This window comes from Recurvomyces mirabilis (genome assembly GCF_035927965.1).
Source record: "Recurvomyces mirabilis strain CCFEE 5264 chromosome Unknown scaffold_4, whole genome shotgun sequence".
NCBI lineage: Eukaryota > Fungi > Ascomycota > Dothideomycetes > Mycosphaerellales > Teratosphaeriaceae > Recurvomyces > Recurvomyces mirabilis.
Window position 1 is genome coordinate 154,751 of NW_027041938.1, and position 23,686 is coordinate 178,436.

At 54.3% G+C, this 23,686-nt stretch overlaps 8 protein-coding genes across 8 annotated transcripts; 4 read left to right on the forward strand and 4 right to left on the reverse strand.

Annotated features, from left to right (window-relative positions):
• Positions 1-512: 512 nt before the first annotated feature.
• On the reverse strand, positions 513-2,768 carry LTS14_001887 (uncharacterized protein; the record flags this gene model as incomplete). The annotated part of the gene is made up of 3 exons (XM_064834595.1): positions 513-616; positions 678-1,256; positions 1,322-2,768. 3 exons carry the CDS (start codon positions 2,766-2,768, stop codon positions 513-515), a joined length of 2,130 nt encoding a protein of 709 aa, XP_064697466.1.
• Positions 2,769-3,997: 1,229 nt separating this feature from the next.
• LTS14_001888 (uncharacterized protein) lies at positions 3,998-5,520 on the forward strand (the record flags this gene model as incomplete). The annotated part of the gene is made up of 3 exons (XM_064834596.1): positions 3,998-4,400; positions 4,457-4,876; positions 5,027-5,520. 3 exons carry the CDS (start codon positions 3,998-4,000, stop codon positions 5,518-5,520), a joined length of 1,317 nt encoding a protein of 438 aa, XP_064697467.1.
• A 342-nt stretch (positions 5,521-5,862) lies between these two features.
• On the reverse strand, positions 5,863-7,770 carry LTS14_001889 (uncharacterized protein; the record flags this gene model as incomplete). The annotated part of the gene is made up of 1 exon (XM_064834597.1): positions 5,863-7,770. One exon carries the CDS (start codon positions 7,768-7,770, stop codon positions 5,863-5,865), a length of 1,908 nt encoding a protein of 635 aa, XP_064697468.1.
• A 2,149-nt stretch (positions 7,771-9,919) lies between these two features.
• On the forward strand, positions 9,920-13,423 carry LTS14_001890 (uncharacterized protein; the record flags this gene model as incomplete). Its single annotated transcript, XM_064834598.1, has 1 exon — positions 9,920-13,423. One exon carries the CDS (start codon positions 9,920-9,922, stop codon positions 13,421-13,423), a length of 3,504 nt encoding a protein of 1,167 aa, XP_064697469.1.
• Positions 13,424-14,534: 1,111 nt separating this feature from the next.
• On the reverse strand, positions 14,535-15,226 carry LTS14_001891 (uncharacterized protein; the record flags this gene model as incomplete). Its single annotated transcript, XM_064834599.1, has 2 exons — positions 14,535-14,542; positions 14,608-15,226. 2 exons carry the CDS (start codon positions 15,224-15,226, stop codon positions 14,535-14,537), a joined length of 627 nt encoding a protein of 208 aa, XP_064697470.1.
• A 588-nt stretch (positions 15,227-15,814) lies between these two features.
• Positions 15,815-18,958, forward strand: LTS14_001892 (uncharacterized protein; the record flags this gene model as incomplete). Its single annotated transcript, XM_064834600.1, has 3 exons — positions 15,815-16,000; positions 16,087-16,184; positions 16,243-18,958. 3 exons carry the CDS (start codon positions 15,815-15,817, stop codon positions 18,956-18,958), a joined length of 3,000 nt encoding a protein of 999 aa, XP_064697471.1.
• Positions 18,959-19,171: 213 nt separating this feature from the next.
• DCG1 (dal80p-controlled protein) lies at positions 19,172-20,006 on the reverse strand (the record flags this gene model as incomplete). The annotated part of the gene is made up of 2 exons (XM_064834601.1): positions 19,172-19,825; positions 19,896-20,006. The coding sequence occupies 2 exons, from the start codon at positions 20,004-20,006 to the stop codon at positions 19,172-19,174; spliced, it is 765 nt and encodes a 254-aa protein (XP_064697472.1).
• Positions 20,007-20,940: 934 nt separating this feature from the next.
• On the forward strand, positions 20,941-23,583 carry LTS14_001894 (uncharacterized protein; the record flags this gene model as incomplete). The annotated part of the gene is made up of 1 exon (XM_064834602.1): positions 20,941-23,583. The coding sequence occupies one exon, from the start codon at positions 20,941-20,943 to the stop codon at positions 23,581-23,583; it is 2,643 nt and encodes an 880-aa protein (XP_064697473.1).
• Between the last annotated feature and the right edge of the window lie 103 nt (positions 23,584-23,686).

The following is a 23,686-nucleotide window of genomic DNA, read 5'->3' on the forward strand; positions in this document are numbered from 1 at the left end:
CTACGTTGACTGGGGAATGGGAGGGGAAAGCAGGGATCCTGATGCCGTTGCGGCACTTAGCAGAGGGGAGTCGGAAGGTGAAATTCAGGATTGGGGAGGTCACGGGACCGAAGGGGAAGGAGGAGAGGGAGGGGTTCGTGAGGGCTATGAGGGAGGTTTTGGGGGAGAGATGTGAGGGGTCGAGACTACCGCGGGAAGAGGAGGTGGAGAGTGTGGCGAGTGAATTGAGGATGCTGGCTTTTGATCCGAGACAGGAACGGGACCTAATTGGATGGGAAGAGGAAGGGATTTGGAGGAGAGGTGGGAGACTGGAGGCGTGGCAGAGAGGACCACGGGAGATTGAGGCTTGAGTGAAGGGGATCATCGTTCATGCGTGGCATCATACTGGTCTATGCATGGACCGGCCACTCTATGATAACATTCGGCCCCTGGTACCAAGGCTCTGCGCCGGGCCATCCGGTATGCCGACCCTCACAAAGTGCAGCTGTTCGATACGTATCTTGCTACATCCATCAAGGAAGACTAAGGAACAACTCCAGCATCTTAGGATAATTCGGCGTCCCAAGTCCCGTAACTGGATCCCACCCTTTCACAGCACTGAAACCTTCATGGCCACCTACAAACGACATCAGCAAACGTGGACCACCAACCCATTGAAAGATCCAGGAGAGACTTACAACCCATATTCGTCCCATTAACAACATCATTCAACACCTCCGGCCGCGCATAAAGCACCGGATTCACAAACCCCACCGCTCCCTTCCCCAAACTCAACCTCTCCTCATTAATCCGATTCAGCACCGCAGCGAAAATCGGCGTGCTCGCCGACGTGCCGCCGGAAACGACATACTTCCCTTTAACAAACGTCGCAATCTCATCCCCATTCGCACTTACATCGGGAACACCCCTTCCGACTCTATTATACACACCCAGCGTCCCATTATTCTCCTTACCCTGAGAACCGGACTGCAGAGCCGTGATATTGAGGAGATCGTAGGGGGTTCCTGAGCCGGTCGCGGTGCCATTGGTGTCCGGGGCGAGGGCGCAGTAGTAAGGGAATGGCGGGGAGAAGTTGGCGAAATAGGTCGCTACTGCTGCGGCTTGGTAATCCGGAACGGGATAAATATTGCTGAAACCTCCGCCGCTCGAGTAGCCTCCTGCAGCAGGGTCATTGGCCGCGGACTCCGGTTGTGCTTCATTGATGACAGAGTGGTTGGGATAGACTTTTGTGCCGCCGACGTTGGTGATATACGGGCCTGCGACAACGGATCAGTATTTCGTTATAAAATTCAATCAGTGATTTGGGCGGGCCAGAACTCACAAGTATTAGGCCAAGTAGGATTGAACACATCCCCCTTCGGCCCAAGACACCCCGTCTCCCCATCAATCCCCCCCTGACTAGCCGGATAATTCCCCACGCCCGCATCCCCACTCGCGAACAAGAAACTCACACCCTGCAGCCCCAGTTTCAAGAACTCAAGACATTGTCGTTTCTGGTACGCCACAGGTACATCGGCCTCCTGACCGCCATAAGAAATAGAGATGACATTTGTAGGCTCGAAAATTCCACATTGTAATGTCCCATTATACCCCTGAAAGGGAGATAAGTCAGGGTACGTCGGATCCCAATCCGCCAGATTCCCGGTCTCGTTATACGCTGCAAAGGAGCAATAACTCCCATCGATGGCATCGAGCAGGGTGTTGAAACCCCAGGTGTAGGTGTTGTTCGGCCAGGTCTGGTAGTGGATATCATCCACATTATACACCGTAATATTCTGTGGATAGACGATGGGGTATGCGATCTCCAGATCTAGCATCGACTCCACGCCGCCTTCGTTCGTGTAGTTTGTGAAGGCGCGGCCGCCGTTGATGTTGAGGCTGGTGGGGTGGGTATTGTTTGGGATTTGGGAGGGGGTGAAGTTGGAGAAGAAGAGGTTGAGATCTTCTTGGTCCCAGAATTGGAGTTCGGATTCGAAGATTCCTAGGCTGTTGCTTGGGTTCAGGGGGTGAGTGAGGTTGGTGGACGGGATGTTGTAGAGGGCTGCTATGCAGGCTGGAGTGATGATTTGGTCGCAGATGCTGAGGTCGGAGGCGTTGGCTGGTGGGGCGCGGGTTGGGATGCGGACGTGGGGGCCTCGGGTGCGGGCGGCGGCTTTGGTGGTTTTGTGGAGGCCGATTTCGCCTTCGGCGTTGCCTCGTTTGGTGAGGTGGTTTGGTGTGGGTGCCACGCCTTCGGGTGAGAGGAGTTTGATGCCGGGGGTTATATAGTCGATGTGGTTTTGGATGTGTTGGGGGACGTGGTATTGCTCGCATGCGGGCAGGATGCCTCCGGTGTGGACGTCTTCGTATTCGAAGTACTCTGTGTGAAGCAGACTTTCTGCCTGAGGTACAGTGGCGTGGAAGGCGAGCCAGGCTTTGTTGTCTGAGTGCGTGATACCTGTGATGCCGGAGTCTTCTAGCCATTGCTGTACTGTTTGCACAGTATCGTCTGAAGGTCGAAAGGCATCGATGACTTGCTGTGAGGTCCAGTGCTTTCCATAATTGGGTGAGTCCGGATGAGACAGGTCCATGAGATGATTGTGAGCATTGTCAAGGTTGGTCTGTGTCAGGCCGATCCGCATTGGCAAGATGCCTTGAGCTCTGTCTTGCTTGATCCATCGTGAAGGCTGACTGTGGCGCTTCTCATGCAGGACGCGAGACGTTGATGCGGGTGCAGAGGGCTCCGCCACAGCAAGGCCAAACAGACCAGCTGCGAAGTATAATCTCATCTTGTGCTATGAGACGAAGCGAGATGATGGAAAGTAATGAGGAGAAATGGCTCTACCATCGCATTCGAAGTTGAGAAGAGAAGATCAGAGAAGTGACATTGTTTGGTTGAACTGGCCTATAGTGAAGGTCCACCGCGCATCACAATCCTCCACTCTATTTGCCTCTCCTCGGGAGGTTTGTTTCAGAACCGACGTTTGTGCGAAGCGAACAACGTCAGGTACAGGGGAATTTATGCGCGACATGCAGGCATTTTGCTGGGGGATCGACAGGTACGCTCCCGTGCTTGGCCAAACAACTGCACCATTGGAAAGGCCTCGGACCAAGCACCCGACGAGGAGGGGTGAAAGAGTCGTGAAATGAGATGCGGTGTGAACCGAATGGACAAATCAAAGTCTTGGCAGGATCCGGGCATGCTTCTAACGATCGTGATTGGGTTTCAGACCACGGCGACTAACGGGCAGCGAGGGCAAAACCACAGGAAAAAGATGATGAACAGCCGACTGAGGCTCTGCTGTGTCGTGTTTAGGGATTTGAGACTCCGTGGTGAATTTATATTACGGGCGACTAACAGCTGCGATGCCCTCTCTGAAGACGTCGTAGTTTTGATACTAGGGACTCAGGCAAAGAGTCTTCCATAGGATGACAGAAACAGGGCTGACAAGTGGCTCTCATGGGCAGTCGTGCATGGTCGGCAAGATGATCCCGACTATGCTTACACTTTCATCGTATCAAGATTTTCTTGAATTCGAGGACGTGTCCAGACCATCGACAAAGTCAGCCCAACTTCGGCATATCCAAGACCGAAGCCATCTCATCGTCAGTCCTGCAAGCCGAGTCTTCTCAAAGACGAAAGCGGGTGGTTCTAGGGCTCGGCGATACTACGGCCGAGTGGGTCCAGTTAGGGCTCGTTAGTTGACGCACCGAATATCAAAACTCTCCTCAGTCGTGTAACTTTGTTCCTGGCTTAGATCTTGGAACCAGGCTCGGAACAGCCTTATCAGCGGCAATAGCGCCTGTCATCTCACGACGTACCCTGTCAAACGCGTGGCGAGTCCGATCTCGAACTGTAGCGATGCCGAGACGAGCTGCCTTGCCCGATGATTTTGGTCTGACGTCCGTGGCTGTTGCCGACGGCGTCGACCATCAATCACGTATATGAGCAAAGCCCACCACGTTGGATATGAGTACAGTACGCTTCCAATCGCATTCGTTTTCTGCCATCGTCATTATGTCTCTCGCAACCCTCCTTTCCTTACTGGGCCTTGCGGCTTTGGTCTCTGCTCTTCCACAGCAGAGCTCTGTATCGACCATCCCGACGACGACCACATTCACTGACACCACCATTTACTCGACTGTCGCCGTGGCCACTTCTCAAGCATCGCTCTCCTCTGTCCTCTCCGCTGCCCAGATCACGCAGGCAGCCAACGCCACAGCCCATGGCGCCGTCGTTCCCTTCTCGGCCAAATGCCCGTTGCCAGTGACATCTACAACGACAAGCAGCAAACGCTATGCACCCACGATCTCCTGGCCACACCTTTCTGGCGGCAAATACATCAATTGGAAAACGTACAAGGCCAATGGTGCCAACCTTGGTGGCTGGCTCGAGAAGGAGAAGACGCATGATCCTATCTGTCAGTACTCAATATAGTTGTAAGGTAGGACTCCAGCTGATGAAGTGTTTCTACAGGGTGGGATCAATATGCTTCTGATGCGGCTGACGAATGGACTTTCTGTCAGACACTCGGGAAGAAATGCGGCGCCGTATTAGAAGCCCGCTACACCTCCTTCCTAAACACCAGCACCATCGACCAGCTCGCATCAGTCGGCGTCAACACTCTCCGCATCCCGACCACATATGCAGCTTGGGTAAAAGTACCTGGAAGCCAGCTTTACACAGGCTCTCAACAATTGCATCTTCGCAGCATCACCAACTACGCCATCACCAAGTACAACATGCACATAATCATCGGCCTCCACTCCCTACCAGGCGGCGTCAATAATCTGGACATTGGCGAGGCTCTGGGTCACGACGCGTGGTTTTACAACGCCACGAACCTTGAGTGGAGTTTCCTTGCCGTCGACGCCATCCTTGCCTTCATTGCCACCAGTGGGCACCAGAACGCCTTCACCCTTGCACCCATCAACGAGGCACATAAATCCAATTCCAAACCCCGACCACCCAGCTAACAAATCCCACAGGCCTCGGACAACCTCGCCGGTTTCGGTTCCCCGGCCGGCCTATCAACCCCCGCCGTAGACTGGATCCTCACCTACCTCAACGGCGTCCTCAAGCGCGTGAACCTCTTCAACCGCAAAATCCCCGTAATGATCCAAGACTGTTTCCAAGGCGCCTCCTTCTGGGCCCCCTTCTTCGACAGCAGTGACAACATCGTCTTCGACTCCCACGTCTACTACTTCGCCGCCGCAGGGACCTACTCGGAGTACGTCCTCCCCGCCATCTGCGGCCAGGCAGCTTACCTCGCCGAATCGGAGACCAAGTTCCCGACTTTTGTGGGCGAGTGGGCGCTGCAGGTCATGTTCAATAACACGCTCGCTGGCCGTAAGGAGGTTTTCGATACGCAGCGGTATGCATGGGAGAAGTATGTGGCGGGTGGGAGTTTTTGGACGGCGGTTTCGTATGCGACGACCGCCGTGGATGGACAGGGGACTCAGAGGGATTATTGGAGTTATATTGATCTCATCAACACTGGGGTCATTACAACGGCGACCAATGCTTCGTATTGCGAGTAGAATGTTTCGATGATGATGGCTTGCCTGGTTTGGTGTTGAATGATGGGGATGCTATATTTCGACGTTCGACTTATAATTCTAGATGTAGATCTACGACTCTGCTACTTTTGTATCTGGAGATCTGTATGTATTACTTGTGAACAAAGTACCATCAGTAATCACGCCAATACCATAGAAAAGCTTGAGTTTCAAGATCTGTCGGGAATGAACCAAAGTGTCTGTCTACGTTCCACCTCAAAGATCTGGACCCCCCGGTCGAACCTATCTGCCAGCCTGTCGCATCCGATGTGAAACCTAATCATCGTATAGCATGCCTTCCCCCAGCATATCTTACCCACCGTCTCACTTCTCTACCCCCTTCCTCCTCAAAACAAAAGATTCTCCCTCCCAACCCAAACTCACAGCAAAATTCTTCCCAAAACTCCCCAGCATAATCGGATCAATCGTTGGGTCCGGATGCGGCCTATGCACCATCACACAACCATCCCCCGTCGCACCACGGAAAGTGTAGGTCACGGAAGATCCGCCGCCGTACTTGAACGTGCATCCGGCGTCCACGACCGCGGAATTGAATTCGTTCCATTTGATGTCGGCTGTAGCTTTGGAACAAGCGATGGGCGTGAACATGCGTTGGAGGAGTGCTAGGCTGGCTGCGCTGATTTCGATTTTCGGGTGATGTTCTTCCTGCATGGAGATGTCGAGGATCGGCACAATGGCGGCACTGTCGCTGCGGCGGGTCTTGATCTTTTGCTTTGGCTCCGCTAGTGTGAGCCTCTCGATTTTGAGCATGGGCAGAGTGGCGGTGGGTGGGAGGAGGAGCATATGTCCGTTCGCTACGATATCTTGGGGCCGCCGCTTCCTGCCATTATCTCGAACATTCCGCTTCGACTCCTGCTTGGCAAATGCTTCGTCAAGAGCAGTGCATGCTTCATCAATCCTGAGACCATGCTCGGCCGACTTATCATAGCTGATCATCTCCACGACTTCGCGTATGCCTTCCTTCGACGCGCCGCTCCTCTTCAGCAGCTTTCGCTTGTCCTTGCGGAACGACTTCCAGAAGCCTGCCAACGACTCGTGTGCTACCCGCATGTCTGCAGCACCGTGCGACGTCAAACGCTTGGGGTTGGGAATGTACAGATCGTCCTTGGCAACCTGCAGCCTGTCACGCATCGCTGCTACCACAGTCGCGAAGTTCACGACAGGGGGTGCAATGGAGAATTGGTCCACCCACGGTCCGGTTACTGTATAGCTGCTGTCCATGAAGCCGCGAGCAGCGCATATCTGCCAGTCGCTGTTACCTTCGGCCGCGGGAGCCTGCAGCAGGAGGTCCACAGTGGATCTCCTGAAGGTAGACAGCTCGTTTTGTGCTTCAAGCACTAGCAGAGCTCTAAGCAGACCGATTATGTCCCACCTATGAGCCGCACCTTTCTTCCAAGGAACAATAGTGCCGAATGTATCGACTTGGTCCTGCATCACGACACAATGTAAAATGTACGCCAGCAGAGCCAAGCCTTCATCGAATGGGAAGTGGAGTTGCTCGCTATCGTACGGCACCCATTGAGCTGGATGGCAAGCGGTCCGTGCGCGAACCAGCGCCAAGAGGCGCCCAGGAGTTTCGCTAAGGCCTGGGAGGTCAAGATCGGGGAGGAGCCAGAGTTTGTGGTCCTTCACCAGATCTTGGTCCGAGATGTTGCGCGTGCTCTGACACAGAAGTTCGGCCTCGACCCACCTATGCTTGTAGATATCCGGTTTTGCTTTCAGCAGAAGTGCTGCACGTGGATCGACCGTGCGTTTCCGCCAGCGCTTGGGCCAGCGCTTGGCGATGGCGTCGCCGTGAAGTTGAAGCTTCGCGCGGACGTGAGCGAGATCATTTTGGGTGGGGTGTATCAGCTCGTGAACCAATTCTGCGGCTTGTGCGTCGGAATATGTTTGGTGATAGCCAAGTCCTCTCCACTTTTGAAGCTCAATGGATCGATAATGCTGCGAGCATGTTTCGCACGTCTTCGGGCATCTTGGTACAGAGCAGGCGCTTTCGAATGGGAAGTGCTTGTAGCCAAAGTCATGTTCGAGCCCGGGTGTATTCCCATCGCCGTACCGGGCGTGATGGTACTTTTGACGATAGAATTGTGAGAACTCCCTCGCAGGGTCCGTACTTATGGGGGTTTGAGAGCCACAAAGATGTTCAACGAATTCGTAGGCGAGTGCTGCTATGTGAGGGGTGGGCTCTGGCCATGGTGATGATGCTGACATCGTAGGGAGCAGGGCCCGTCGGCGGGCAAGAATGCAGTGTGTAGTAGCTGGGCTGCGCAGGCCTTGAGATCCACGTAGCGATACGTATTTCCATCGGCGCGATCAAAGGTTTGGTCTGACGTGTTCATTCATATTGTGAAGCTGAATCTTCTATTGTAGGCGGTTTGCATTGTGCAACGCACGGGCCATCGTTGCACGTGCTGACGCCTTCAAGTCGATGCTCAGCATCAGCATGCCAGGTACCACTCTTAACACCGAGTCTGACGACAGGCTACGTTATGCGCGAAGTTTTCAGAGGCCAAGTGTCCGATGCCATCCTGTTGCCCTGTCTGCATCCGAGCCGCGAGCCACGGTGCGAGGAAGTTGGTCCACGGTGTCATATCGTCACGGTTTTGTCGAAGAAAGTGAGATGCCTTGAGCCAGCGCTGTCTCGTCGTGAACTCCCGTAAGATCGTTTGCCTTCTGGCTTGTTGCTGCGACGTCACCATTGCATCGGGTGGTGAGGGTGCCATGCCTGGCTAATGGTTATGCCTCATTTGGAGAGTTTATCAATGGTGGCGTGTCGCATGCCTACGTTACGGTGCTCAGTGTCTAGTGATGACGCGGCGATGTCTTCATCACTTACTAGGACGATGTGATTGCATATTGATCTGCTTTCCGAACCATAAGTCGTAAACCAGATGCATTGGACTCTGCTCCGAGTAATCCGCCGCCTATCGACCTACCTCATGCATTCTGCGATGTTGTACGCACGGCCATTGCAAGTCTTGGCCAACCGGCTCGCCTAGTCTGACGGAAGGATAACAGTGCTGAAGTGAATCTGTTGAATACTTAGGTAGTGAATGGAAGGTCTGAGACCAGACGGGATGGTAATAAGAGGGGCAAGGTTGATCTTGAGCAACAAATTGGTCTTTCAGATGGCCACGAATTTGGTGTACTTGTACAAAGTCAACGACCATAGACTTCATCTTCGTGTTCTGGCCGTAGAGTGTGTCATCTGACCGAGATGGGCGTCGGTGAGAGGAGCAAGCGCATATCATATGGCTGGGAGGGCTTCAAATATCATAGCAATCTCGTGTGATAGGACGCAGAGCATTGCATGACATGCTACGTGCTGACCCAGGGTGTATTTGATGTGCGTGCTTGACTTGTTGGTACAACGTGCGAGTCGCGTGTTAATGAATGCCTCCGGCTCTTCGGAGACTCTCGCGGGTCGCCGGCTATAGAAAGTCGGTCCACGCGGAACGATCGAGGATGGAAAATATATTCGACGAGGGCGAATTCTGTCACTGTGCAGACTTTGTTCTTATCGAACTTCTGAAGGGCACATCTCTGCAACAATACCGAGACCGGACAAAAGGTCTCGTGCGGGAAAGTCAGGGACAGAGTTTCGTTGCCGAAGGACAAGGCCCGTGCAAAGAGACGAGGCACTTTTTCGATCTCGAGCACACAGCACGCCCGCTGGCTGAAGCACCCACCACGCCTTTACTTCTACGCAACCGTATTCCGCCTACAGTCAACTCACGAAGCGAGTTTCTGTCGAGAGCATCGCACGGGGCATCCACACAACAACATAGTCACCAACAGCGATCGCGACTTTGTCACGCATCTGGCAAGCGGCAGTAGCAAGCCTGAGCAAGCTTGTGTGCTGGTACGATATATCCTTCGCCATTTCTGCGTGCTGCGTCCTAGTCACAGCCAAGGGTTGTTTGGCAGTGATCATACTCACATCACATGATCAGTGGAAGACAATAGAGCTGACACTTTCCGAATTTCTCCAGATCCAGCTTCGCAACTTCCTCGCTGACTTGGTCCCGCAACAAGCTTGTTCGACCTCACTTTCCGCATTCAACGTCACTCGACTGGACTTCATCCTTGTCACTGTACCTACGTCAACGACATCCACCGCGACATTCGTACTATACAGTCTCACTCAGCACCACTTCGAAGGCTACCTTAGGATAGCATAGTTTGACGCTCGCGTGTGGAATAGGGTACGTACGTTTGTTGGCATACCTGGACCCGGCAGTTTCGGCATTGCGCAGGGCTGTGCGAGAATTATTGGAACAGCCCGTGCGGGCAGACCTGAGTGTGGGTCCGTGACGGAGCGACCTTCGCTGGCGGAGAAGGTACTCGACAGGAAGACGTGATGGCGGCAGGACAGGCGAGCCCGAGTGGCTTCTCGTATGCCCAAGCAGCGAAGGGACGGTCACCGGCGATCGCGGCACAGACGCCTTCGAGCAAAATGACCTCTGGTGCGGTAACACCTGCGACCAGTGCATTCTCTGAGCTATCACCAGGGGGAAACTGGGCGGATGATGTGGAGGCGAGTGCTACCGAGAAGAAAGTAGAGCCGTCTCCGGCAGTGCAGGATGTGGCGAAGCCTACAGAGGTGAAGGACAGCGCAGTCGAGCGTGCCAAGACCGAAGAAAAAGCACAAAGTGCTCCATCTGGCACCTCTTCACCGGACTTGATGGCCTCGGTCAGCACAACGACCAAGGACGACGACTCGAGCGCTCCGACGACCGGAACATCATCAGAAACGACTTGGGAGACTAAGTCGCAAGTGTCGGAGCCATCATGGATTGCGGATCGTGAGAAGAGGCAGGCTGCTGCGTCTCAAGCGTCACAGAAAAGTGACACCACTGTGAAAGCCGACAGTACGGCGAAGGGTGAGAAGAAAGCGCAGGAGCCATCATTACCGGCACCTACCCCACCATCGTATCAGCCTGCACCGCCACCCCCTGTGAATATCTGGGCAAAACGAGCAGAGGCGGCGAAAGCCAAAGCCGTCGCTCGGCCCGCGCCACCGAAAGTAGCAGCTAGCGCAGCACCTGTCGAAATATCTCAACCTAAGGAGAACCAACGACCACGCGAAGACTCGAGAAAGAAGTCAGCTTCAGTCAGCAATGTCTCACGCAATACTGAGTGCGTGACTCAACCAACGAGTGAGCCACGCAGGGCCGGCAAGACCGATCAGGTTCGCATCAACAATCTAATGCAGCATGGCACGAAGTCGAACCCACGAGAAGCTGAGTCTCCGTTGACTACACGAAATGGCGGCGTGACCCGCTCGAGTCTGCCAAACGTGACGACAGCTCAGCCACTGGTCAAGGACGAGGTTTCATGGCCAACACCGGATCTCGCCCAAGATGCGGATCGCAAAGACTCAGTAGGCGTTAGCAGTCCTGAAAAGCCAGGTGAGGATGACGCGCAGAGCAGCAGGCGGAAGAAGCCGGAGTGGGAGAAGATGGTTGTCACTCCTACCATCAAGTGGGAGTCGCAGAACGCACGAGGTCATGACGGACGGCGACCACCAGGCTCAGAGCGTGGGCGTGGTGGTATCAGAGGTCGTGGTGGCCTTCGCGGTGGTGCTAATGGTGCTGGATCGAATGATCGAGCGCCACAGCGTGGCAGTATGGACGAGAGCTCGAATGTTACAGCATCAGGGGGTCGTAACTCTGCGGATCGTGAAGCCATGCCGCCGCCGCCGAAGCCGAACCGTACTACTAGCGAAACTGCTGCTCGCCCGATAGTCGAGCGTACTCCTGACCGTGCTGCTGAAGAGATAGACGTGGCAGCTGCTCCGTCGATCGCTGAGCAGCCGAAGGCAGAGAGCTCAACTTCCGAGCAAGCTGCGGCAACAAGTGACTGGGTTGCCGATCAATCGAGCATGCCACGTACAGCATCTCCTGCCAAGGTCAATGGCGTGAACGGCGAAGTCCACGACGAGGAGAGCATACCTGTGCACATACCTCGCCGTACATCTGTCGGCACGCAAACCACGAACGGCGCCGCAGGTGAGAACGAATCTCGCGACGGGCCAACATTTCGGCTTGTGCCGTCTAGCCATAACAAGGAAAACAGAAGTTTCGATAGCTACAAAGACGGCAATTTCACTGGAACACCACGAGGCAAGGGCCGTGGCGGTCGTGGACGTGGTCGTGAGAACGCTCACACTCATGCCTCGGGATACTCCAACGGCGACTTCATCCCTTCGTCTGGCTTCGGTATTCCACCATCTCCTTCGGCCTATCACTCAAGTCGTGGGAACCATTATCCATACCCGTCTCAGGGTGGACGTGGAGGATGGTCTCGAGGTAACCCGCGAGCCCAGTCAATACCAATGAATGACTACTATGGTCGCTCTCAGAATCCTTATGGACCGCCGCAGCTTCAGCACGTCCAGAGCTATGGTCCTCTAGGCTACGATTACAATGGATATCCAATGACTGCAATGCCGTACCAAGCCTCCATGGATACATTATACATCATGGGCATGGTCAGCATGCAGTTGGAGTACTATTTCTCCATCGACAATCTCCTCAAAGATTTGTTCTTGCGCAAGAACATGGACTCCCAAGGTTTCGTCCTTCTCGACGTAGTGGCTAGCTTCAACCGCATGAAGCAGCTCAACACGAACCGAGATCTGCTGAAGGACGTCTGCATGAACTCCGAGACTGTGGAGATCCGCATCGGCGAAGACGGCAAAGAGCGTTTACGGAGACGAGAGGGCTATGAACGGTTTGTACTACCCACGAATCAGCGCAATCCTGGTGCAAAGAACGACGGGCCGAAGCAACTGCACTTATTGGAGAGGCATCACGCACCTGCTTTTGTTCCAGGCCCATCTCGCGGTCCACAGTCTGCTGGCGCTCCCAGCATGCAGCAGCAGCCGCCTTTCGCCCGCCGATCATATGACGCTGGGTTCACACTGAACGGCATGGCTCCACAATTCAACAGCTACCCTTCTGGTTCCGAGGCGATTAATGGTGACGATGCTCGTGGACGACCCGCGAAATCTCCAATGTATGGTGACACGGTCTCACAAGCTAGCGAGGCTGTCACAAACGGTCCGACAGACCAGGAACCCGATGCATTTCCGGATGACCAGGTCAGCTCCCTGACAGTCATGGCGAAGGTCAAGCAGACCCCACCGCCACACGGTGCAGCCACTCGCACTTTCTCCAATGGCTCGATCGATACTAGAAGCATCTTTTCCGAGCTTGGAAAATCGAATGGAACACAGACGCCTCCCACTTCCAGTGACGAATCACAGGCCAACGGGACTGACAGCGTAAGCGTGGACTCGAGCACCGTTCGTTCGCCTGATTGTGGGCCAGCGCCGGATATGATGATCTACTGGTCGAAGGATCAACAGGCTCCTAGCGAGACAGTGCCCAAGGATCTGACAGTTGAGCCATACGTTCAACTGCGGCATAAAGCGCTCGACCAGCGCAGCCACGCCGCTACTGGCACATGCCCATACGACCTCGATGTGCTATACCAGTTCTGGTCGCACTTCCTTCTTCGCAACTTCAATGCTGCCATGTACAGCGAATTCCAGCATTACGCCACCGAAGACGCCAAAACCCGCCACAACACCAACGGACTACACAACCTCATCAAGTTCTATGACCAGGCCTTGCTCAGCAGCAACGCTATCCGCGACCGAGTTGCCAAGGACTACGGCAAACTTGTCAGCGAGGAGCCGAAGGAGCTAGAGGGTGCGGCCTTCAAGCAGTTGCGTGCTGCATGGCGCAACGGCGCTATGAATCTGAAGAACCGCAAGAAGTTGATCGATGTGCTCGACCCGTCTGTCCGGGCACGTCTGGATCCTATCAATGGAGACGTCACTTCGCCGGTGTCTTAAGCCATGTCTGAGCTGGATCTTGAGCCTCATGTGCCAGAAAAACAAGACCACGCATCGACCCATTGCACATAGCACATGCAATCGTCGCCCCCTGCTTCACGATCAACGTGCTCGTCACTCAAAATCTCCTTGGCATTCTTCACAACGGTGGTCGTGCAGATGACCTCCACGACTGCGAGAGTAAGCGCATTCACGATGCAGGTCCCCGCAACCACTACATCACAACGTCAATCGTGCCCTTCGACCTGTACCCGGCCACAAATCGGCATCACAGGTATTAAGCAGGCGCCCGGCGTCATTCACAGCGACACGATATTTATGGGGCAAAAAGCATGATTTATTCAATTCTTTTGGACCAGGCCCGACACCGCCGCCGAAATGCATAGATGTACTAGGCTGGACTGGCGTTTTTGTGTTGCCGATTCTCATCTTACTACTGCTCAACCCTGTTTTCTTGCCGCATAGCCTGCGAAGGACACTCAGCTCCAGTTGCGTTGCGCATGGATCTCAACGGGGTTGTTTAAAAGACTGTTCAAATGTATTTCTTCTCGACATCTCTCTCTTTCTTTAGTGTGGATACGATGAGGCTTGTTTCCCGACAGCGGATGGACATGGATAATTGGGCTTGGTATGGGAATGGGTTGCGATGAGAAGGGAACATCGGGTAATCCAGCGCGCTGGTTGGGATTGGCTGCTATGGGGCTGTGCTTGTGTCTGACTTGTCGACGTTTGACGGAAGATGGTGGCCTTGATGGACCTGTAGATGCTCGGTTCTGCACGTATGGGAAGGCCTTCTGATGGGGCTGGAGGGTAGCTTTTACTTGGTGGGCTGGGCTGGCTTGCAGAGGACAGATCCAAGTAATTCGACCCCTGAAAATATTTATTGCGAAGGCTCTCATGGTGTCCGCCGTTTCAACGATCAACTACGCACGGCTTTGAGCAGAGCGCTCACATTGTGTCTTCACTGTCGATAGGCTGGGCCACTGGAAAGTTGTCCTTCGTTGTCGATAGTGAGAAGGGTCAGGCATGACACAAGCAGAGAGAGGTGCAGCGCTCCGGAAACGAGGAGTAGATGCTCGTGCTCTGCCCCCCTTATAAGAGCTGCAGCGATCTATCGCCCTGTAGAGTAACCCATTCAAAAACCTCCATCTCAAAACCCTCCGCACTACTCATGACCTTCTTACTCCACTCCGTCCCCATCAGCCTAGGTACCAACGCCTCATCTGCCCGGAAGCCCTCCAGAGAGGCAAACTCATGCAGCGCCAAATACCGTGGCTCCTCGCCATCGATTCGCTGATATCTCGTTGAGCGACGGTACGAGGGGAGCATGGACATCATGGGTAGATGTTGCGTCACATACCAGTCGGTACAGTCTTGGTCTGCGCCTGGACCTGGTTCCATGGTAGCGGCGACGAGGATGGCTGCGTGAGACGCGGGTTCGAAATTGGAGTGGAGGGCTTCGTAAGTGTGGATTTTCTCATAGCGGTGGACTGTGACGTTGATGAAGTCCGAGATGGGTTGGTTGTCCAAGGTTTTGCTGATGCTGACATCTTTGGCCAAATTGTTGGTGGCGGCTGTTTGGTAGACGCTGGCGTCGATCACGGGATACAAAGCTAGATATGGATTCTTCGACTCGGGGTTGATGTTCTTGTAGCGTTTGGCTAATTTTGGTGCTTTCGGGTGTGGGTATTTGAGGATGTCTGGAAGGTGCTCTTCATCGTAGGAACGGTTGAAGAGCTCTTCTGAGGTTCTTTGGGGGTCGATGATGGAGGAGCTTACAAATGTTAGGCCGGGAGTTGCCATTTAAATGGGTTATGGACGGGAAGTGAGAGGCAGCGGTGTAGTGATCGTTTCGCTATATAGCTGGTGACCCATGCTGGGGCGAAATCCTAGGCTAATGGATGCGAGGCAGGATTTCTCGCTCCTTCGCAGTACATAGCTTGCGGTTTTACGAGCTGTGCAATGATGCGAGAAAGCCGTGACTCGTGGGTGGATGATGGAGTACAAGGCAATGTAAGTCTGAAGTCGCTCTCGTTGGGCAAAGGCCTTGAAGGTCATTGTCACGTGTGATGCTGTGGCGTGCTCTGGAGTCGGATGTAGATAGAGGAGCACTTGAGATCGCCCTCAGGCACTCATGCAGATGACATGCTTGGGCTAAGACTAGGTTTCGGCCCGGGCCTGGAGTGCGTCAGGCCAAGCATGAGCCTCGCGACAATCACGTCTGCAACTTTACAAACGCATATGCGCGTAGGTCGACTTGTAGTATACACCCACTCGACATACCAAGGGACGATCGACTGACGCGCAGACTCATGACACGATCCTGGAGCCAAAACTAGATTACTTGCTGCACAGCCCTGGCAGCTGACATCCTCCCTACCTCTCGCGACAATGCCGCGATATGGCAAGAGGACGGCAGAGGTCGCTGAGCTGGACCTCCCCACCGAGCCAGAGATCGCGCCGGAACATGTCGAGACACTACAGAAGTTACGCAGAATGTGGGAGTTTGCCAGCTTCATGCAATACATCTTCCTGTTTGGACACATTGTCAAGATCGACGACGACTTCAATATCGAGGTAAATCACACTCTCACGCATGCATGAGGCCTGCTAGAGCATGAACATCATAAACCGTGATAGATGCTGATGGCGATTGATGACAGGATCTCGAAGCGGAATGCCTAAGGTCAGAGCCTTCAGTACGGCTAGCAGCAATTGGCCTGTCGCTGCTCAAATATGTGTCGTCTCATCGTGGACTGACGTACGTTCCATCTGATCCCAGACCAACTACCGATTTGATGCTGACTGCCCGCTTACAGGCCCGAGATCTTCGACGAATATACACGCAGGCAATACCTCGCCAAAGCTCCTGCTCGTAATCCCTTTGGCGACGATGAAGACCCTGCCTCCTTCCAGTCTCTCGACATCTTCACAAGGATTCGCGTACTCCAACAGCTCAGCACATGGACCCTGGGCAACGCAGAGCGTATACGTGGGATGATGCCGCAGGACGATGACCACCTGACATGGCGGATGGAGCCTTTGGGCTGGGACAGGGACGACAGTGCATACTTCGTCCTCGACGACAACCGGCTGTACAAACGATCCGACGAGCCACCGCCTCCCCCATCGCCAACAGTAAAGCCAAAAGCCAAGAGCAAGCCCAAGAAGAGTACGAGGAGCAAAGCGACGCGATCAAGCAAACGTCGGAAGGTAGAAGAACCCGAGGACGATGATGAACAGGCCGAAGACATTGATGCCGATGCCGAAGCCGGCGCACAAGAGGATACACTAATGACTAACGGAGACGATGTACACAAGCCAGCATCAGAAGAAGAGCCGGCATTTGGGTTCACAGACAAGACATGGTCGCTGGTCGCCATCACACTTAATGAGTATGATGATTTTCTTTCGTCCATCTTTCGATCACGAGACCCGAATGAGAAGGCTTTGCATAGGCGCATCAGCGATGACGTCCGACCTGTCATTGAGAAGCGTGTTGAGGCATTACGGCAGAAGGAGCTGAAGAAGCTTCGTGAATTAGAGGTTGTAGAGAAAATGGCTACCGCGAAGAGGTCCAGCAGATTGGCTGGAAGGTTCGAGAAGGAGAAGGAGGAACGGGAGAAGAAGGAAGCCGAGGAGCTAAGATATCGTGAGCTGCAGATGGCTCGCGAGGAGGAAGAGAGGCAGAAGCGCATCGAGGATGGTCACGATTCGCGGAGGCAGACACGTGAGCAGAGAGTCAAGGAGCGCGAGGTGAAGCGAATCCTACACGAAGAAGAGTTGAAGAAGATCCAAGAGGCTGAAGAGCGTGGCGAGTCCGCCTCACAGGAGCCAGAAGCTGCAGATGCAGAGCACAAGCGAGCCTCCGCACGACAGGCTCAGACACAAAAGGAGCAGCACAAGAAGGAGCTCGAGCAGCTCGATGCGGAAGCGGATGGAGAGGGCAACTGGTACTTTGACTGTGCTATCTGTGGCATGCATGGCGAAAACATGGACGACGGCACACATAGCATGGCGTGCGACAAGTGCGGAGTATGGCAGCACAGCAAGTGTCACGGCTTCTCGCCAAAGCAGGCTGAGAAGGATGGCTTCACTTTCAATTGCAAGTCGTGCAAGAAGCAGGAAGCAAACAAGGATAAGCCGAAAATCCCACCTCTCAAGCTAGGCAAGAAGACACCCTCTGCTAGCCCAGCTAGTCCAGAGAAGAAGAGGAAGAGGAAGAGTGACGCTACGAGTCCACCTTCGGCATCGAATGGCGCGAGTTCTGCAGATGGCAGGGAGAATGGGCTTCCCGCCCACATGCAGCGACAACTCGACGGTGTCTACGTCCCTCCCCACCAACCTCGACCAAGCCCAGGACCATTTGGCCAGCTCACGAACGGTCCGAGTCTTTCCCCGCACGGTCAGGCCCAAGGTCCGCCAGGCTATCGCTATCCTCCCGTGGGGAACTTCGCACCTAATGCTCCACCGCAGCAGCCATGGCAGGGTAGTCCTTTTCCACCTCCTCCCAGGCCATCGTCTTCGAGATATGCTGGGTCACCGCCACCAGTGCAGCAAGTATCGAACGGCTACGGCCCACCACAGCATCAGCATCAACATGTGTATGCGCATCAACAAGCCGTACACTCCGCAGGCGGACACCCAGCACAGCCCACGCATCAGTACCAACAACAGCCTAACGGCTATCATCCGCACTCGCAGCCCGGGCGGCCAATGTACGGCCAACAACCAGGCTACCCGCCCACACAATACTATCAACCAACACCGCCTCAGTATTATCAAGCTCAGCGACCGGGATCCGCACACGCACCTGCAAACCAGCAACAGCACCAGCAGCAGCCACCACCGCAAAATGTTCAACAAAGCTCACCGCACCAGTATCAGACGCCTCAGCCTTTGATGAATGGCTCCTCAACTCCTGCCAAAAGTGCTACGCAGCCTGCAATGTCCCCACCACTTGCACACCCTCCTCAGCAATCTGCACAGCCTCCGCAGTCCTCGCCGTCTCTGCAGCGCAGTCCAAGAACAACACTCCCGCCCCCAGTCCACGACCATCAAATAGCCGGCCACTCGCCGATGAAATCCTCGCCGCCACAGCCACATCCCCAACCACCGCAAGCGTATCAGCGTTCCCTCCAGTCTGCTCATCTGGCAGTTACACCGCAGCAACAACCACCGATTCCTCGTCCCTCTTCAAGCAACGGCATAGTAGCAGATGGGATGTCTGGCCCTTGGCCAGCCGGCAGTAAAGCCATCCCGCAGAAACATGACCTTCCGCCTTCGTCGTCGCCTATGCTGGGTCAGGCTAAGGTTGTGCCGCCGCCGGGGGCTGTGATGCCTAGTCCGTCGGCGTTTCAGCAGAGTGCATTGGTTGGAGCCGCGGTGATTCCTGTGAAGAAGGTTGTGCCGGAGGGTAATGGTGTGCCGCCTGCAGCATCACCCTCGGTTGTTGCGGCGCGATCGCCGAGGTTGCCTCCTCCGTCTGTCGTTGCGGGGGAACCGACAGACGGTGATGTTGGGAGAGGAGAGTAAGCTGGAGATTGAGCGCAAGTTCGTCGTGGTAGACGATGCAGGTGACATGTCAGGTCAGTGCCTGGTACTACGGCCACAGTCAGGATGTGCCTTGGTCACTAGGCTTGTTGATGGTATGTTGGGAATCAGACAGACATTCATATACGAACATTACACTAGCATGATACGCAGCCTTCAGCATTATCGTTGCCTTCGTTTCATGGTTGTCGAAGCTCAATACAACTTCGACCGAAGCACACCCTCAAGCAACACCACACCACTAGCAACCCCATCAACAATCATGATACGCCTCCCCTTCTCCCCCCCAAGCCTCTCAACACACGCCTCCCTCACCACCTCCTCCAACCCCGCCATCCCCGCACAACCCAGACAAATCGCCCCAACACCCCTCCCAAGCAACTCCCCCACCGCCCCCTTCATGCTCCTATCCAAATCCTCCTTCGAAACCTCATGCAACTCATTAGCATTCAACCCTGTCGTCACCGTCCCCGCAAACCTAGTACTAGCCTCCACTCCGAGAAAACCACGAACAGCGGAATTAAGCAGACCTTCCCATTGAGCACCTGTACTCACTATCCCGAATTTCTGGTCCTGAGATAGTAGGGGAAGGCAGGCGGCGATGGAGGTTTCTAGGATCCCGGTTATGTAGCGGCATTTCACTGCTGAGGTGGTGGCGGGGAGCGAGGAGAGGTATGTGCGGAGGGCGGGGACCAGAGGGTGGCCGGAGTAGCAGGCTATTAGGACTGCGTCGTGGGTTTCTAGGAGGGTGAGGAGGGGGGTGTAGCAGGCTTCGGTTGAGATTGTGCCGTCCTGGGTACTGTTTATCGAGGGGACACCGGTGGGGGCTGTGAAGTAGGTATAGTTTTGCTGAAATTGAGATCATTCAGTCCAATACAGTGGCGAGGACGACATAGTGGTGGTGGAGCATTGTACTGACTGTGTTGTAGCCGAGACTGTTTACTATTGGCTTCAAGGCATCGGTCATTGATTGGGTCGTGTTTGGATTCACGATTAGGATGCTGTGACCTGATTTCGAAGTGGCAGCCATGTTGGAGGAGCGAGGATGCTGTTACTTTTAGATTGATATTTCGTATCCGTACAATTGGTGAGAGCACAACTGAGTAGCCAACATCGATATATGTCTATCTCTCATGGCGCATGGTGAGGAAAAGTGGAGCAGTTTCCAGATGCGGAGGACGCCGGAACGCGCCTTCCTCATCAGTAGCACTCGGGACTTCTTGTTATACCTCTTCTTTTCCACCTCATAATGTTCCTGGAACATCATCCAGTTCAAAGGTACGAGGATGTACGCAGAACGCCTGTCCGGATGAAGATATGCACGCCGCAATGGACCGGATGTCAGGACCGCTTAATCTCCTTGACCACGATATCAGCTTGAAAGCAAGCTCTACAGGGGGCATTTGACGGGACCGCGATCCATCGACTCACTGGTACTGCTAAGAAGTCACGTTTGCGACAAGTCGTCGGCGCTTCGATTCCGGACCGATCGTCTCGAGATGGGTGAAGCATTCGGAAAGCCGCACCTATGCGGAAGGCAGCCGTGACGACCCCTGTCATGTCAAACCGATGGACGAGATCATCGAAGACCTGTCGCTTCCGCACAGCCATCTGCTGAAGATGTGTTAAAACGCTAGAACCATGAAGAGAAAGGTGTGAATATGTGGGAGGCTGCTCCTTCCCTGTTCGGGAGACACACTCTGCATATGACTTCAGAATTTCTTTGTGCCCCACTTTTCTCCCTGAAGCTCTGCTTGCGAAACATGAACGCGACCACACCAATGCATTCTTCTTCTGTTTGAGCATCCACCCTTTGAACAAGCCCATCGCCAAATCAATGCTGCCCTCCTTTTTCTTTTGCATTAGGCTTCCTACAGATATACCCCAAACAACACACGCCGTCAACAGCCGTAGATATGCCTCGACGAGGAGACGCTCTAATTCCATGCCGGGACTTGAAGGACATGAGCTGCGATGCTTACACCCGCTACCAGAAAGGCAGGTATACGGAGGTTGAGAGAGACGAGGACGCCACCGAAGAAGTAGAAGTAGAGAGACTGTTTCTCACGGCATTCGAGCATAAGGACGGACCTATCGAGTCTGCTGCAACGCTGCCAACTTGTCCAAAAACATGTAAGTCTTGCCTTGAACATTACCGCCCTTTGCAGTGGCAGGAGACATGGGCGTGGTTGGAGTACAACTTCACGTATGAGGATGAGAAAACTGAAGAGATTGTGCGTGAACATGTCGACAAAGCGCGTGCCTCGCTTGCAAATGTTCGTGACAAGCTCGAGCGATTCGGCAATGCCATCGCGAAGCGGTGGATGAAGAAGAACATGTCGAAACGAGCATCACTGCTGCGTACGGCTTCACCCTCTCTACACAACAAGCGCTGGGCTGCTGCAGATCTTGTGTACAGGTCGCAGAAGCTGAATCAGGAGGACTGGCAGCGTTATCATGAAGCCTGGCTCCTACCATATCTAGACGTGGACACTCTGGCCAAAGACCCAGCCAACCTACTAGCGCTACTCCACTTTCGCACGCACCACACACTTCAAAACTGGTTTCGGTTTGACTATGAGCAGATCCGTATACCCTTTCTGGAAGGAACAATCGGACTGGCGTACAATCCTCACTGCGTTGTGGTGCATGGTAACAGATACGGCGACTTAGTACAGTGGGAGCGAAAGGCTGCTCATCGGGGCGATATGGTTGGTTTACCGCGTGCTGAAGTTACGCTCGAAGCTCAGGAGGCTCTTGCTGCTTTTCTCGAGGCAGTCGTGAATCTTCCGCTCGAACAGGATGCTCCGGAGGGTGGTGAGAAGTGGACCGCGTTGGTAGAGACTGATTTCAATCGGCCACAATCCGACTGTCTGCTGGCATCGTTTGCTAGCACTGCATTCGGGCCACCGCCCGTCTGGGACACTAGAAGCATGGCTGCATCGGTCAAGGCGCGTGTAGCGATCGTGAAAGTTGCGATCGAATGTACACAGACCGAGCCAGAGCATGTCCGAGCTCTCGTGCGGCGCACGAAGAACGCTGTCTCATTCTCGAAGCAATCCGAATTTGTGCAGCAGCAGCAAATCGTTCGCATTGTCATGCGAGACTATAATATTCTCGCTTACATGAACGCTGTATTCGATGATCTGACCCGTCTGGCAAGGGTTGGCAAGGAGAACGTCGTGGCCGGTCGTGCTCGAACAGCGAAGCACGAGGTAGCACTGCAACTGCTCACAATATCCGTGGATGACATAATACAGATCCTCATGAGAGACATCTGGAACGAAACAATGCAAGTGTCGAGTTTTGAGAGTCGCGGCTGCCCATGTGGCAACAGACACCTCCTTTGTGAGCCAAGGGACCTCCACAATGATGATCCGCTCTTCTGGTGTATATGGCAGATCTGCACCCATCAAGAGCATGGCGGTTTTGACTTGAAATTCCTGCTTGGCCACCTTTACCAGGTCATCGATGGAGGCTCTCGTAAGGAGAAAGCTCGTATCAGTCCGAACATGCAGATTCTCCTAGAAGACCTTGCTGTATTCGTGAACATCTGGGACGGCATACGTCTGCACTGCCCGCATCCCATACGCATCATGTATGGGCACGGGCGTAACGAGATCGGGATGCAATGGAAGGACGACAAAGAGTGGTATATCAACTGTACTGCCAATGCGGAAGCCCTAGCCGGACCCGAGGACTTCCTCGAGCCGTTGATGATCTTAGCTGGGCTTCCTGCTCCGAAGAGCAAAGCGGAGGATGCGCCGGGCGACCTGCTCAGATACGCCACCGCACAAACAGCTCTTGATGAGTTCTGGGCGTGGGTATGTCAGGCGCATCGATACTTCTTCGAAGATGTGTGCATGTCGGAGGAGCGTATCAGACTCTATCTTCGTCCCATACTGGCGAGGGAGAACAAGCGGCATGTTGCGAGTATGAGAACAGTGACCAAGAAGCTGCGCACAATCGTGGTCGGCGAGACACCGGGCAGGTCGACTCAGGATAATGCTGAAAAGGATGCGCGGACGGCCGGCAAACGTGATATCAAGAATCTATCCATCGAGCTGGCATCGTGCCGACGGGAGTCTCAAACGGTCTGGGGCTCGACGGACTCTCCGAGTACTCCAGTAGCAACACCAAAGGAGAAAGTCAAGACTAGACCAGCGGTAGCTGATACCCCGTCACCTGCCGTCGCAGACGCACCGCCACAGCCCTCAGCACCGCCCATCGCTGGGAACAAGGTCCTAGTGTCATCAGAGAGCCTCACACTTTTCGACCGGATGTTTGATTCTCTCGCCGCCTCAAAGCACACCGCTTGCGTAGCCTGGGAAGACTTTCTCGCAGCCATGACGGACGCTGGATGCGGGATCGAGCAGAAAGGTGGCTCGGCAGTGGCTTTTTGGGTGGCGGCTAAGAGAGAGGGGACGGTGATTGTGCATCGTCCTCATCCGGATCCGAAGATCAACCCGATTATGCTTAGGGACTGCGGGAAGAAGTTGACGAAGTACTTTGGCTGGGACGAGGATAGCTTTGTGTTGCGTTCGAAGGAGGATGAGAAGGAGAAGAGTGAACGGGAAGCTTGGATCCTGGGTTGTGGACGCGGGTAGAGGAGGAGCATGTTGTGCGGTCATGAAATGGTAGAAATGACGCTCGGAGAAATTGGCAGGGTTGGGCTGTACGGTTTGCAGTGGCACGTGTTCGGGGAACGGC